This window comes from Aulonocara stuartgranti (genome assembly GCF_965226115.1).
Source record: "Aulonocara stuartgranti genome assembly, chromosome: 3".
Taxonomy (NCBI): Eukaryota; Metazoa; Chordata; class Actinopteri; order Cichliformes; family Cichlidae; genus Aulonocara; species Aulonocara stuartgranti.
The window spans coordinates 59,349,715-59,363,942 of NC_138941.1; the positions used below are offsets into that span (position 1 = coordinate 59,349,715).

The following is a 14,228-nucleotide window of genomic DNA, read 5'->3' on the forward strand; positions in this document are numbered from 1 at the left end:
TTTAGCGTGTTTGGAGGCTATAGTTAGTGTGTTGTGCAGTTATTGTTTTGTATTGTGTGTCAGTTATACTGCTGAATTTCACATTTTCTCCAAAAAAAGCCGTCAAAGGCAGATTCCAGTGTAAACGCTGTTCCCACATGGAAAACTGGACTGATGCACCTCCTGCTGTCAGACCTACAGGGTTTAGGCCTGTGGTGTTCTCCTCTGTCTTATACTGAACACAAACTATTTTTCTGGACTGGCACAAATAATTTGTGTGCCTTCTTATTTGATGCAGCACACCTGATTGTTCTGTAAATAGATTTAAATGGCTATATAAAGGCCTGAGGCCTTGGCTGCATTTCCAGGTAAATAGTACCATATAACTTTGTTGTTTGCAAAACTTGTGCATAATTTTTAGAAATGTACAATTTCTATTTGCATTTCAAGTTGTGAAAATGATTCATTAAACATGTTTGTGGGTTTTACAGTAAGAAATATAACTGTTTTCTACTCGGATTTTGAATTCTTTGTCTGAATTTAGGTCAACTGTGCTAATATAGTATACTAAAATGAAAAAATAACTCAAATTTCAGATATTTGAGGTTGTGCTGAAAATAATGATATCAAACAAGGCAAGAAAAACATATTTTAAAGGTGAAATATAGAGGTAAAATCAAAAGTATTTGTATATACATGCCTATATGTACATTATGCAAATGCATAATTCTTTATTTTTGTTGAGCATATTTCTTTTTTGTAGTTTCACAAGTTCTGGGAAAGCACTGTAAGATATACATTGGTGAAGACAAACAAGTAAACAGCCCTCAACTTTATTTCACGTCTGACTCATCATTCAACACTTTCAGTGCCTGCATATGTTTAGCTATCTGTCACTTCGTGTACCAGAACCACGCACGCAGGGGACAGAATAAACTGTTTTATGAAACTTTAAGCCAAATATCACACAACTATGTGAACCCGAAAGACAGTATGTAATATGTGCCTTAGTGTGTTGAAAGTAAGTAAAGAAAATAATCTCTGCTCTTGCTCTTGATGAAGGCGGTCGCACTTTTCTCCTCTCCTCCTCCTCCTCTCCCGTAGCTTCCCTGCTTAGCCTCTTATGTCCTTGTCTAGTCTCGTGTTTTTTGTATTACTTTTCCCTGGAACACTCTCTCACAGTCTGTTCTCTAAAACCTAAAAGAGGAATTATGGATTTGATCAACTGGTCTCTGAATGCAATTGACACCCCTTCTCAACGAGAAGTCTGGGCTTTGGTGAGCCTGACTGCTGAAGATATCTACCTATTCGGAACCGTGATAACAGGGTTCTTGCTGATCGGAGCTGGCTTGGCCCTGGCTTATCGAAGAATGAAGGAAGCGGAACCAGCTGTTCAAACCCCCACAAGGCTGCCCGCTGGGATTGAAATGATGGGACGAGGCGTGAGTTTCTCAAAATGGGCTCATTGAGTGCAGCACGGGGAAGATCTTGGAGAACGCACGGCTGCCGTGAATACTCAGAACAAGACCTCTGAGTGAAAAACTGGATTACATCTGGAGGGGCTAGCTCGAATAACACCTTTGAGCGCAAATTAGATCACATCTTGGGGAAGTGCACTGCGGTCGTGAGTTCTCAGAACCTGCTCTTTGAGCAAAAAGAACGACAACATCACGGAACGTAAGTTTGGATAACATCATAGAAAGCTCACGGCTCTCCAACGGGAGATTGAGAGACCAGTGTTGGACTGTTAGAACAGCTTTGAAATTCATATGAGCTGTTCGAACTAAAGTAAAAAGCACCATCACTTCATGCAGATACCCTCTTGGCGCCAGCTGCGGCCTCAAGGCTGGAGCTGAACAAAACACCCTGATAACAACTGTGTTTAGACTGTTCTTCCCATTCCATGCAAGGCCACCTGGGTTGGCTGGAAGACTGTTTACTTAGCCTGGCAGGGCGAAGGACACTGTCTCAGCTGAACTCTGGACACGCACACACATACATATACACTGATATGCACACACTCATCCCCCCTCCCTTTCCAAACGCCTTCGACGCTTATTCCCTTCCGATGCTGACGGTGGATCAAGGAGACCAGCGCACAGGCTGCAGGCCCGGATGTACTGTCTAAATCGGCTGTCTCTCACCCTTTACCCACCCCTGTTGCTTGTCATGTGTTTCTTTGGTGTATTAAGAGTTTTTTCGTGTGCTATGTGCAGAGGTGTTTTTTTCTGTTCTCAAACTGATCTCCCTGTTGGAGCTCAGTCTGGGGGGAGTTATTTTGTTCTCCTTCTCTTTCCTCATGTGGTGCATTTTCCATTGTTATACCTCTCTGACCTGTCTTCCCCATGTGATGTTTTGTGTCATATATGTATGGTTGGAGGGTAAGATGGCGCCGCCATTGCGTGCAATAGGTCAGCAGCCTTATGAAATTATGAAATTTTGCCTTGTGGGACTAATAAAGGTATATCAAATCAAATCAAAATAATGAATTCAATCTTAAAATGTGGATATTATAATTATTATTTAGACATAAGTTCTGTTTTCTGAGGTCAAAAAGTATATAAGTGCCAGCTACAAGGAGAGATAGAGAGGTATATTAAGAGCCTCACCATACATCCCCTATTGAGGCCCTGCATACCAGCATAAAGGCATAGCTGAGTATCACGATATCAAGTTTGAGCTGTCTCTGAAGACATGGACTACTTTGATGTACTGACACTGTACCTGGCTCCACTAAAGTACAACCCTCAGGGGACTTTTTTAAGACTGCTTATACTAAAAACAGACATTCCTGCAAAGCATGATGGGATAGAAACATTTGTGTGCACATGCTTAAAAAGAAAACTGAACAAGTCAGGGTCTGTGAATGATTTCAGTGAGCATAAAATAAAAAGTTGTATTTAAGAATGTTGTAGTTACTTCAAACTTAATGTTTGATTATAAACGTTGTATTAACAGGAGTGCAACTCTGCTTTGTTCTGGATTTGCACCTATAATAAAATAAATCCAGTTTGTGCTAGAAGAATTGTATTATCCATTCATAAACAAAGTGGTTTTAGCTCAAAATATGTGTTTGAGTGGGTAATTAACAAATAAAAATTCCAGTTCAGTTGATGACCACAGACCATAGTGAAGAAGCTTCTCCTATGCTGCCATCTAGTGTTTACTGCTGATATTGCTGCAGGTGATGAGGAGAATGAACAAATTGTTTAGTGCAACCAGAAAATGCCACAACAACTGCAGACTTCTTAAAACTCCACCGTCTGTGGGTGCCTGAGTGAGCAAGTTTGTACATACTCATGTAGCTGTTGGTAAAGTTACTCTGCAAATCTGGCAAAACTTAAGCTTTTGCAAAACTTAGGATTTACTCTTATTCATCAGAATTATCATAATTACATTAGAACTTTGAACTTTTGAATTGTTATTGAACATTTGCTTACACAGCAAAATTAGGTAGCACCACAGAGGTGCACAAATAAAGAAAATAATATACAAAAAAGGAAGAACAATATAAGAACACTATATACACAATTTGTGAGTTACAGGAAGCATTGTGTGGGTGTACAAGGGCATGTGTACATATAATAAATAATAAATAAGGCTGGAAGGGCTATGGTCATTGAAGATAGGGATGGAAGTTGCAAATCTGCCAAAATATTGCACAGGAAATGGCAGCAACATAATCAATAGCAGTGAGAGAATGATTGTACGGGGGAGGTCTGCTCACACTCTTAATTTGCATTACACTGAAACTGTTGCTTACCAAAATGTCAAGTTGCCCAATAAAGACTGGTATATACTCACTCAACTGGCCTACCTTCCTGCTTAAATGGATGTTAAAGTAAACAAAGGTGATACATCAGTTAACATGTTTCTAGAGGGTGTCCATCAGGTCAAACCCACTGGGGCCTAAACAGGGGACTTCTATGGTGTGTGCCACCAGGAGTTATCAGGATCATTTGGGTTCTGTGCATTACGCAGTGGGGCTTCAGTGCATTAAGTGTTTTCCACAGTGGATTTCTGCAGTGCTTGAAGGGTCGGTGAACACCTTCGGTGCTTTGTTGTGCTTCATCAAGCAGTTTTGCAATATGATATGGGGGAAATCTCTTGCATGGTTGGCAATGCCTTGTGCATAGTCTGCCGTGTTCACATAATTGGTAGATGTCACAAGAATGTTATGATGTTATTCCAGGGATCTAAGTAACTCACTGAACTTGTCTGTGATTTCAGTGTTGTATTCATCTACTATTCATCTTCATAGAAAAGCCATCCTAGCTACTGAACATTGCTGTTATGGGTTGCATCCTTCTCCTATATGCTCTTCCAGGCCGTCTCCAGCCTTGGTGATGCTGTCCTCATGTTGCCCCCTTGCCACTGAGAGTACACCTTGGATGGTTCTGTGGAGACCAGCTGGTTTATTCTCCTGCCCTTTGTCTCTCTGGTGTGTCTCTTCAAGTGAGTCTTTACTTGTGCAACTTTCTGCAGCTTCAATAGCTCTGATGCTACCTTTATCTTGGCCTCCATGCACCATATATATATATATATACAGTGGGATGCAAAAGTTTGGGCAACCTTGTTAATAATCATGATTTTCCTGTATAAATCGTTGGTTGTTACAATAAAAAAATGTCAGTTTTGATATGATAAAGGAGACACACACACAGTGATATTTGAGAAGTGAAATGAAGTTTATTGGATTTACAGAAAGTGTCCAATAATTGTTTCAACAAAATCAGGCAGGTGCAGAAATTTGGGCACCACAAAAAAAGAAATGAAATCAATATTTATATCAATACACACACACACATATATATATGTATATATATATATATATATGTATATATATATGTATATGTGTGTGTGTGTGTGTATTGATATAAATATTGATTTCATTTCTTTTTTTATATATATTCTTTTATATTCTTATATATATATATATTCTTATATATATATATATGTATATATATATATATATATATATATATATATATATATATATATATATATATATATATATATATATATATATATATATGTATGTGTGTGTGTGTGTGTGTGTGTGTGTGTGTGAGAAAGGGCTAAAACAAATAGTAGGCTGCAGAGAGACGCTACCACTTGTGACTGAAGTGGAACCCTGTTGGGCCTCAGTCACCACAGAAACAGAGGAAGAGGAAGTTCTGACAAAAAATATATATCTTCAGTTCAGTCTGACACTCACACAGTCAGCAGCAAGGCAACATGGAGGTCAGATTTCCCACCATCAGACTCTGTGAGTACTGACCTTGTCTGTTTATAAAAAAAAAGATATTGAGTCAGCAACAGAGAAAATGAACACAAGGGAAATTAATATATCCAAAATGCACCCATATATTTCAATGTATTCATTTTGCACATTTGTAACTGCTCACTAATAAATGCATAGGACCTATTACTACTGATGGAGAAAAAATGAAAACATGTTAAACATTAAAACTGTCATTCTCAATCTTTTCAGTGAGGAATGTTCTGACTCTGTTGGTTATGGTAGTCGAATACAGTGATTCTCAAACATACTGTAAGTTTCTTTTAAAAAAAATTTGTGTGGATTTTTAGGTGTGTGGCTGCATGTTTGTATAATAGTGTGTGTAATAGATTTAATATATCTGTTAACAATCTGAAATTATTGTAAATTACTGCAGTTATTATTTTCTAGATAAAAATAGAGATACTACATAAACCTCTGAAACAGTTGCATATCTATATTTACCATAACAGTAAATATATATATGCATAAATGTTTATCATTTGAAAGCTTACATGCTTAATGTGTATACTTTTGTCTTTGTCTGAAAAAGTAAAAAACAACAACAATAAGAAGGCGCACATGTGCATTAACCTTAAGTTTAAGACTATTTTGTTCAAATTGAAAAATGAGTCTTTATTGGATTTTGTGTCTCAGATTCAGGTTTTCCTCAAGTTGTTCCGAACAGACAGCAGTTCTTTCAAACAGAGCCTATCACTATCAGCTGTGAAGGGCTAAATGGGCTGACTGGATGGAGAGTGATGAAAAAGACAAAAGGAGATGTTAGAAGATGTGCTTCATTCTGGAAAACACCCACTGGACCTTGCAATATTATTAATGCATATCCATCAACAGACAGTGGAGAATACTGGTGTGAACATGGAGAAATACAAAAAAGCAACTCTGTCAACATCACTGTAACTGGTATGCACATAGAAAAAAAACATTATTTACATTATTTAGTCCATTTGTATTCTTTCATTGGCAGTAAGTGATAATTTTTCTTCAGAAAATGCATCGTAACCTTAATAAAATAACACACACACACACACACACACACATATATACATATATATACTTATATATATATGTATAATTTAAACAGAAAACACTTTTACAGACAAAATAACTGTCGTATTTCCTGCCATTTAAATTTAGAGGGTCATGCAATTCTGGAAAGTCCTGTCTATCCTGTGATCGAGGGAGAAAATATGGCCTTGCATTGTAGAAAAAAGGATTCAACCTCCAACTACACTGCAAAATTCTATAAAAATAGCATCTCCATTGGGAGCAGCTCATCAGGAAACATAATGATTCCGACTGTATCCAAATCTGATGGAGGACTCTACAAATGTAGTATTGTCGATACTGGAGACTCACCAGAGAGCTGGCTTAACATCAAAGGTGCGCTATACCTGTGATACTTTTGTTTTAATTTTGTTTTAGCTGAAACTAATTATCAGACACCTGATAATACCTACAACTGTAGCATTTTGAGACTCAAGGCTTTCTAAAGTCAGATTTTGTAAAGGAAAACATATTTTTTTAATGTGATATTGACTGTTGTTTTTTCCTAGCTGGTTTTAATTGTTAATGTGGTTTACGTAACATTTAGAATATTGTAAATGAAAATATATTTGATTGAACTGGTGAATAAGAATCACATTTCATTTCAAGGACACGGGCTTTCTCAACCCACCGGACTTATTGTGCTGCGCTCCCTTGGTCTCATGTGTTTGTTGGTGACTTGTCTTCTGTCGGTGGGACTACCACGATATTGGAAACATAAACTGTCATTAGAGGTACTCAAACAGAAAAATAAAGTTTTAAAAATTTTACATTTACATTTTAACTGTTCAGTTATAACAGACATCCATCGTTAATAACCTTGACACAGTGCTAGTACATCCACAACTAACTTTTTTTGACAAAATTTCTGTTTTACTGCTTAATTAGTTACTTTAGGGAAAACTTTATTGATATCTACTTCATATTTGTCAATATTCATAACCAACCAGCAACAATGATTAACACTTTTTTCATTGTCTCCACAGACAACATATGCAATTCAACTTTATTTTTTACAATTATTATAGATGTTGTAAGGCTGTACACTTTTCTTACAAAGGCATGAACATTTTCACACTTTTCCCTCTTGTTTAAACTCTCTCAAAGTTCAAACCTTTGTAGAAAAATAAGTCCAGTATTATAGAATGAAACCAAAGATCAAACCCTGTTTTCAGGTTCAGAACATGGGAATAGAGCAGCTGCCAGAGAATTCAACATCAATGAATCAATCGTACAGAAGTAGAGGAAGCAAGAACAATGAGTTGAGTACAGTTTTACTTATCTGACTGTTTTGTTTTGTTTAATGCACCTTATAATTCGGTGTGCCTTATGGTCCGAAAAATACTGCGGCTTTGACCTTCCTTTAGTCTTTCCCGAAGTCCAACTTTTTTGTGCAATGGTCAGCATCTTCCTCTGCCTTTTGGGTGCAAAAGGTTTCATCGACATAGTTTTTGTTGGAAATTGCACAAAACAAATTTGCGAAACGGCAAGGCCGCGAGAGGTGAAACACGTTATAATGAGGGACCACTGTATATAACTAAACTTTAAACATTAAATCACATCTCCTCTCAGTTATAGTTTCTGTTAATCCTGATGATCAGACTGCTCTAATGTGAAAACCAGAAAATGGTTTTGTAGAACATGTTTTAATGTTTGTTCCTTTTAAGATTGTCGGAGAGTGTCTTCTGAGAGAATACAAGTGTTCATAAGCATTTTAGAATCAGACCTAGAAATGCACAATTAAAACTGACAACATGAATCCCTCAACAACAATGTTACACCATCTAAGCTAGCAAAGTCTTTACTAATTATGTAAGATGGTCATTTTATAAATAATGGCATATATAAAATGGAAGACTGCATTTGAACCTTTGCTTTTTCACATGTTGCTTGAATGCTCTCTGGTGTGAAACAGTTTGTCTATCTAAATCGTTAATACATTTGACGGAAAACTGAATTATTTTATATATTTGTGTATAAATCTAAAAAAACAAAATCAAACATATGAATGCTAGATCAAGCCAATGCAATCTAAATTCTAGTTATTACATTATCAACACACAAAAAACAAACAAACAATAATTAATAAAAAAAATTAATACGTTATGACTAGACATCATGAAGTGTAATTTGTAGAAACAATAAACTGGTAAATTAAAAATTAAGGCACAACTTTTAATTTGAGGGTGAAAGCTATAATTCACTAGGGCAGTTCCCTAGTGGATGTTTTCAGTATGTCACTGACTTGTCTTTAGAACTTAATTCAGAATCAGAATCAGAATACTATGGATCCCTGGGGGAAATTATTTTTTGTTACAGTGCTCCATTTTAAACCCAACATTAAAACAAGACAGACAAGACACTAACTAAGAATAGTACAATATATACATATATATACATACATAAATACATAAGTCACTCATAAATAAATAGTTGGAAAAGAAACATGTGTAGCTGTTGCAGTAAACAGTGTGTTAAGTGGATGCACTGTACAGGGAGATGGCCACAGGCAGGAAAGATTTCCTGTGTCGTTCCTGTCTTTCTCAACTTAAAGAAGAGAAAGACAATTATTTTTACATTTTGAACCAGCATGCAGATCTTAACTGTTTGAAAAATATTTTTTCTACAAATGCTACTGAAAAGTTACATAAGCTAATGTGAGTTTTTGTAGATGTCTGATTATTTTATTTTGTTACACTTTATTCAGGAAACTTTTTGTAAGAGCAGCAGCCTAATCAGAGAAGCCCAGACCTCCTTCTACCAAGCCACCTTCTCTAGCTTGACCATGGGAACACCAAGGCATTCTCAGACTAGTGACAGATAATACAGTCTCTCCTGGTTCTGCCCCAGAGCGTCCTCTGGGTGGGGCATGTCAGGACACCTCCACAAGAGGCATCCTTGTCAGATGCCTCATTAACTTGAACTGGCTCCTTTCAATATGAAGGAGTAGTGGCTCTACTCTGAGCCAATCCTGGATGATTTAAGTCCTTATCCTAACTTGGAAGAAGCCAACCACCCTTCCATGAAAGCTCGTGTATCTGTGATCTTGCTCTTTTGGTCACTACCCAGAACTCATCACCAAAGGTGGGGTGTAGAGTGAGCAGCAAATCGAGAGCTTCACTTTTACACTCAGCTCTCTTTTCACTACAAAGCTGCAGTCACAGCACCAATTTGTCTCAGTCTACCAATCTCCCGCTCTCCTCTTCCCTCACTCGTGAACCAAAAGATACTTAAACTCATTGGATGTCTGATTATACTTCCCGCTGCTTCACACTTGGCTGCTAACTACTCCAGCACAAACTGGAGACGACCACATGATGAAGCCAACAGAACCACATTACAGTGGTCCCTCATTTATCGCGGGAGTTTTAAAAATAACCCGCGATAGGTGAAATCTGCGTGGCCAAGTAGCAAGCTTTATTTTTTAATTATTATTATTTTAATTATTATTGTATTTTAAGGCTATAAGCTGTAAAACCCCTCACTACACACTTCATACACTTTTCTCAGACAGACAATTGAAATTTTTCTCCCTTGTTTAAACACACTCACATTTCACATTTCCTCCGTAGAAAAATAAGTCCAGTATTACAAAATGAAACCAAAGACAAAACCCTGTTTTCAGGTCCAGAACATGGGACTAGAGCAGCTGCAAGAGAATTCAACATAATGAATGGTAAATGGCCTGCATTTGTATAGCGCTTTTTCTAGTCCCTAAGGACCCCAAACTACACACTACATTCAGTCATTCACACACTGGCAATGGCAAGCTGCCCTGGGGCACACTGACAGAGGCGAGGCTGCCGGACACAGGCGCCACCGGGCCCTCTGACCACCACCAGTAGGCAAACACGGGGTTAGTATCTTGCCCAAGGATATTTGGCATGCAGCCAGGGTGCAGCCTGGGATCGAATCACCGACCTTCTGATTAGTGGCTGACCTGCTCCGCCACCTGAGCTACAGCCAGGTGGCAGAATCAATGGCATGGAAGTAAAGGAAGCAAGAAGAATGAGTTGAGTGAGATTTGACTTATCTGACTGTTTTGTTTCGCTTAATGCGCCTCATAATCCGGTGTCCCAGAAGTCCAACTTTTTGTGCAATTGTTAGCATCTTCCTCTGCCTTTTGGGGCTACCACAGGTGCCTTTGACTGTGCAAAAAATTTCGTCGATATTATTTTTGTTGGGCAGAAAACTTACAAACATACAGTTGCGCACTTCAGAGTCACACTTCTAGCAATTGAAGTTTTATGTAAATTTCACGCATTCTGTTCTGTACAGGAGACACGGCACAGAGGAGATTGATTGACCATGGTCTACAGCCAATCAGGACGCAGAACACAATGCGCTGTAAAAATTAAATAAAAAATAGGGCATGCAAAATTGCACTAAAAAAAAAAAATCCACGAAACAGCCACGATAGGCGAGCCATGTTTTAGAGAGGGACCACTGTATCTGCAAAAATCAAATGCGAGATCCTGAGACCAACCAAGTCGAAGTCTTCTGCCATTTGTCTAGGCCTCAAAATTCTGTCCTTAAAAATATACACAGAATCACTGACAAGGTCTACTCCCGGAGGAATCCACCACCCACTGGGAATGAGTTGAACTTATTGCTGACAATGTGGTCCAAGCTTTTGCAATGGTTTTATAAGGACCGAATGTCTCGTACTGTAACGGGCCAGAAAACCCAGACTGAAGCACCTCCTACAGAAAACTACAAGCGACACAGTCGAATGGCTTCTCCAAGTTCGCAAACCATATGTAGACTAGTTGGGCTAACCTTCATGCACACTCACATATCCTCTAGAGGGTAAAGAGCTGGTCCAATGTTCTGCGATTGGGATAAAAACTGCATTGTTCTGTTAGGGTCCCTGGGTCATTGACCCAGTGTTTTTGTGTTTTTGGTTCTTTGATTTTGTTATTTCATTATATTCTAGCTTTGCTTTATGGGTTTTAGGATTATTCTTAGTTTAGGTTCTCTGAGTGGGGTTTGGTTAGAGTTTTAGTGTTCTGGTTTTCTGTCTGTGTTCCATGTTGCTTTCTCCCCTTTCTGCTGTATCCCCACATTCAGTCAGTGTCTCTGTTCCCTTTATTATAGTGCCTGCCCGTGAGTCTGTGTTATGTTTCCTGTTTTACTTTGAAAGTCCATGTCTGATGTTAATGTGTCTGGTTTTGCTTCCTCTTGTCTCGTTAGGGCTGATTTGCCCCAGCTGTGTTTCCCTCCTGTTACCCATTCCCTGATTGCTCCCTCTGTGTATTTAAGCCCTGTGTTTCTCTGTGTCCATGTTGCGATCTACCGTTTATTTTGCTGTGTGTTTTGCCCATCCACCGGTGTAAGTTTATTTTGAGTTTTTTCTAGTTATGATGTTTGCGTTCAGCATTAAAGCTGTTTTGGTTTAAGTTCTGTCTCCGGAGTCTGCACCTTGGGTCCTATTCCTGCCTGCACACAGCCACACCTAACATGTTCCTCTTGTATCTGAGATTAAACTAATGGACTAATTCTCTTTTCCAGCAGCCTGGCCTGCTCTGCCAATCCAGAGGTACCGCCCGATTTCCATGGAACATTGGATGTTGTAGAGCTGTCTTGGTTGACACGCCTCTACAGAGCATTCAGGAACACTGTGCGAGTCTAATCCAGACCAAAGGCTCTGCCATCAAGGATTTGTGTACTGCCTGTGTGACCTCACCCCAGAGTGGATGAGTCATCTACCTTATCTCCAGACTGTGCTCTCTAGAAGACAGATCATTGAACTTTAGGAGGGCCTCAAGTTTCCTCCCACCCCCTGACAATATCCTTAGTTGGGCATCAGCAGCACTCCACCTGCACTATACACATGTGGGTTTAGCACCACTTTCCCTTCCTGATGGCTTACCAGAATCAGTTCGGGGCAGCCTGAAAGACATCATAGACCCTGGGATCCCTGGGACACCCTCCATTTCATTTCATTCTATTAATTTCTTTTTCAGAGATCATGTATAAGCAGAAGAAAACACTGACTGAGCGACGGATAGCCAAATAAAACTTTGTATTCATTATGATTAACTGTCAGTGACTTTGTAATGCAGTATAAGCAGAACAGTTAAGAGAACAGTTAAAAGTCATGTAACCGTAAACAGTAAAACAAGAACATGTCCCAAGGCATGATGGGAAATAACTAGCTGCTCCCCCAACACGCCACAATATGATTGTTTGCTTGCAGGGCACCAGGAGAGATGAGTCCTCCATCACAGATGGTGTGGTAAGTAAAAATGGTCACCTGCAGGTTACAGCTCATTGGATCTCCAACTCACATTCAGTGCCACTGTACTTAAGGGAAAGACTTTCTTCTGCGCTTACATTTGGATCGCCTAAACCCATGACAGTCGTTCTGGCATTAATACCAGGACTGGAAACAATCCATCCTTAAAATATTACAACATACCAGCTTCTGTGTTTGAATGCAAAACAAATGTCTTGTTTAAACCAGAGACTGCACTTGTGACATAACAATAAGTATATTTTATTTTGATTATGTAAGTAATGTAACTTGCAAAACAAAGTTGTGGAAAGCCTAAGCTTAGTTTCGGAATAATTAAATATGAGACTTTGTTTCACTGTAAGATTGTAACAATATAATTTTTTGTTGTTCAGCAGAACAGTGTCCAGTATGTTGGCTGATATACTTTTTTGCATTTGAAAATAAAAGTTGGACTGATTTTAACACAATTACAAGAAGTGTTGTTACTTATTCTTTTTGAATCACAAATTGTTTTTAATGTAGTAGAACTTTGAGTGTTTATCAGTGGGTAAACAATTAGTATTGACCAGTGTTGGTCAAGTTACTTGAAAAAAGTAATCAGTAACTGATTACTGATTACTTCCCCAAAAAAGTAATCCCGTTACTTTACCGATTACTTATTTTCAAAAGTAATCAATTACTTAGTTACTTGGTTACATAGATACTTTTTAAAAAGACGATTTACAAGGTGATAAAGCGATAGATCTTTCAGCCCAATTCTACTTTTTCTACATAATCCATCATACAAAATGTAATCAAATGGAAAAGTCTCTTTTTAAAACTTGTTTTATTAGTTTTAATCGTTTAACTTTATGCATCAAGCAAAAATGTAATTATGTGCAACATTCACTGACTGGAAGAAATTTGTTTAATATTTAAACCTATTTTCTACACATTCCAGCACATAAATTTAATTTTTTTTATGTTTACACTCAGTCTTTCAAATAGATGCAAGTAAAACACAGCAGAAAATGAATAAAGTCAAAGACTAGCGGTCCTTTTGCTCTATTTTCACCTGTAAACCAGGAGCAGGGTAGGCGGAGGTTTACCCTGGTGCAGGTGTGCCGCAGCGGTCAGTGGAAGGATATGGCAGTTTCTCTGTGGATTTCCCATTACGTCGTTGCGCACTCGGAGCTTGCTTGGAAGTTTAGGGGGGGTTTTTTTCGCTGTAAAAAGAAGTTTTCTTCCCACGCACGATGGACACTAATGTTTTTGTCACTTTTTATGGAATCAAACTTAAAGTAGGGTCAGTACTTCCACGCTTTAAACGCTGCACGTTCATACTCTCTCCAGTACTCGATATATGATCCACTGTTGATCTGCACACAGCTGTTGTCACAAACGTCGCACTTGCTTACGTCACTGTCATGAGACATTCTCGCAAAAAAAAATCACGGTTTTAGTAACGCAGTAACGCAGCGTTCCTACGGGAAAGTAACGGTAATCGAATTACCGTTTTTGCAATAGTAATCCCTTACTTTACTCGTTACTCGAAAAAAGTAATTAGATTACAGTAACGCATTGCCCATCTCTGGTATTGACCAGTCTGAAACATCAAGTTATTCTTAGTACTGCATACTTGCAAAGAAAAAGTTGCCTAACTGTCATCTCAAGTAAGCGTTA

General features: G+C 38.4%; 1 protein-coding gene across 1 annotated transcript; it reads left to right on the forward strand.

Moving 5' to 3' along the window:
- Positions 1-5,211: 5,211 nt before the first annotated feature.
- LOC309703156 (Fc receptor-like protein 5) lies at positions 5,212-6,681 on the forward strand (the record flags this gene model as incomplete). The annotated part of the gene is made up of 4 exons (XM_082527866.1): positions 5,212-5,248; positions 5,474-5,533; positions 5,918-6,184; positions 6,419-6,681. Exons 1-4 carry the CDS (start codon positions 5,218-5,220, stop codon positions 6,679-6,681), a joined length of 621 nt encoding a protein of 206 aa, XP_082383992.1. The 5' UTR covers positions 5,212-5,217.
- Between the last annotated feature and the right edge of the window lie 7,547 nt (positions 6,682-14,228).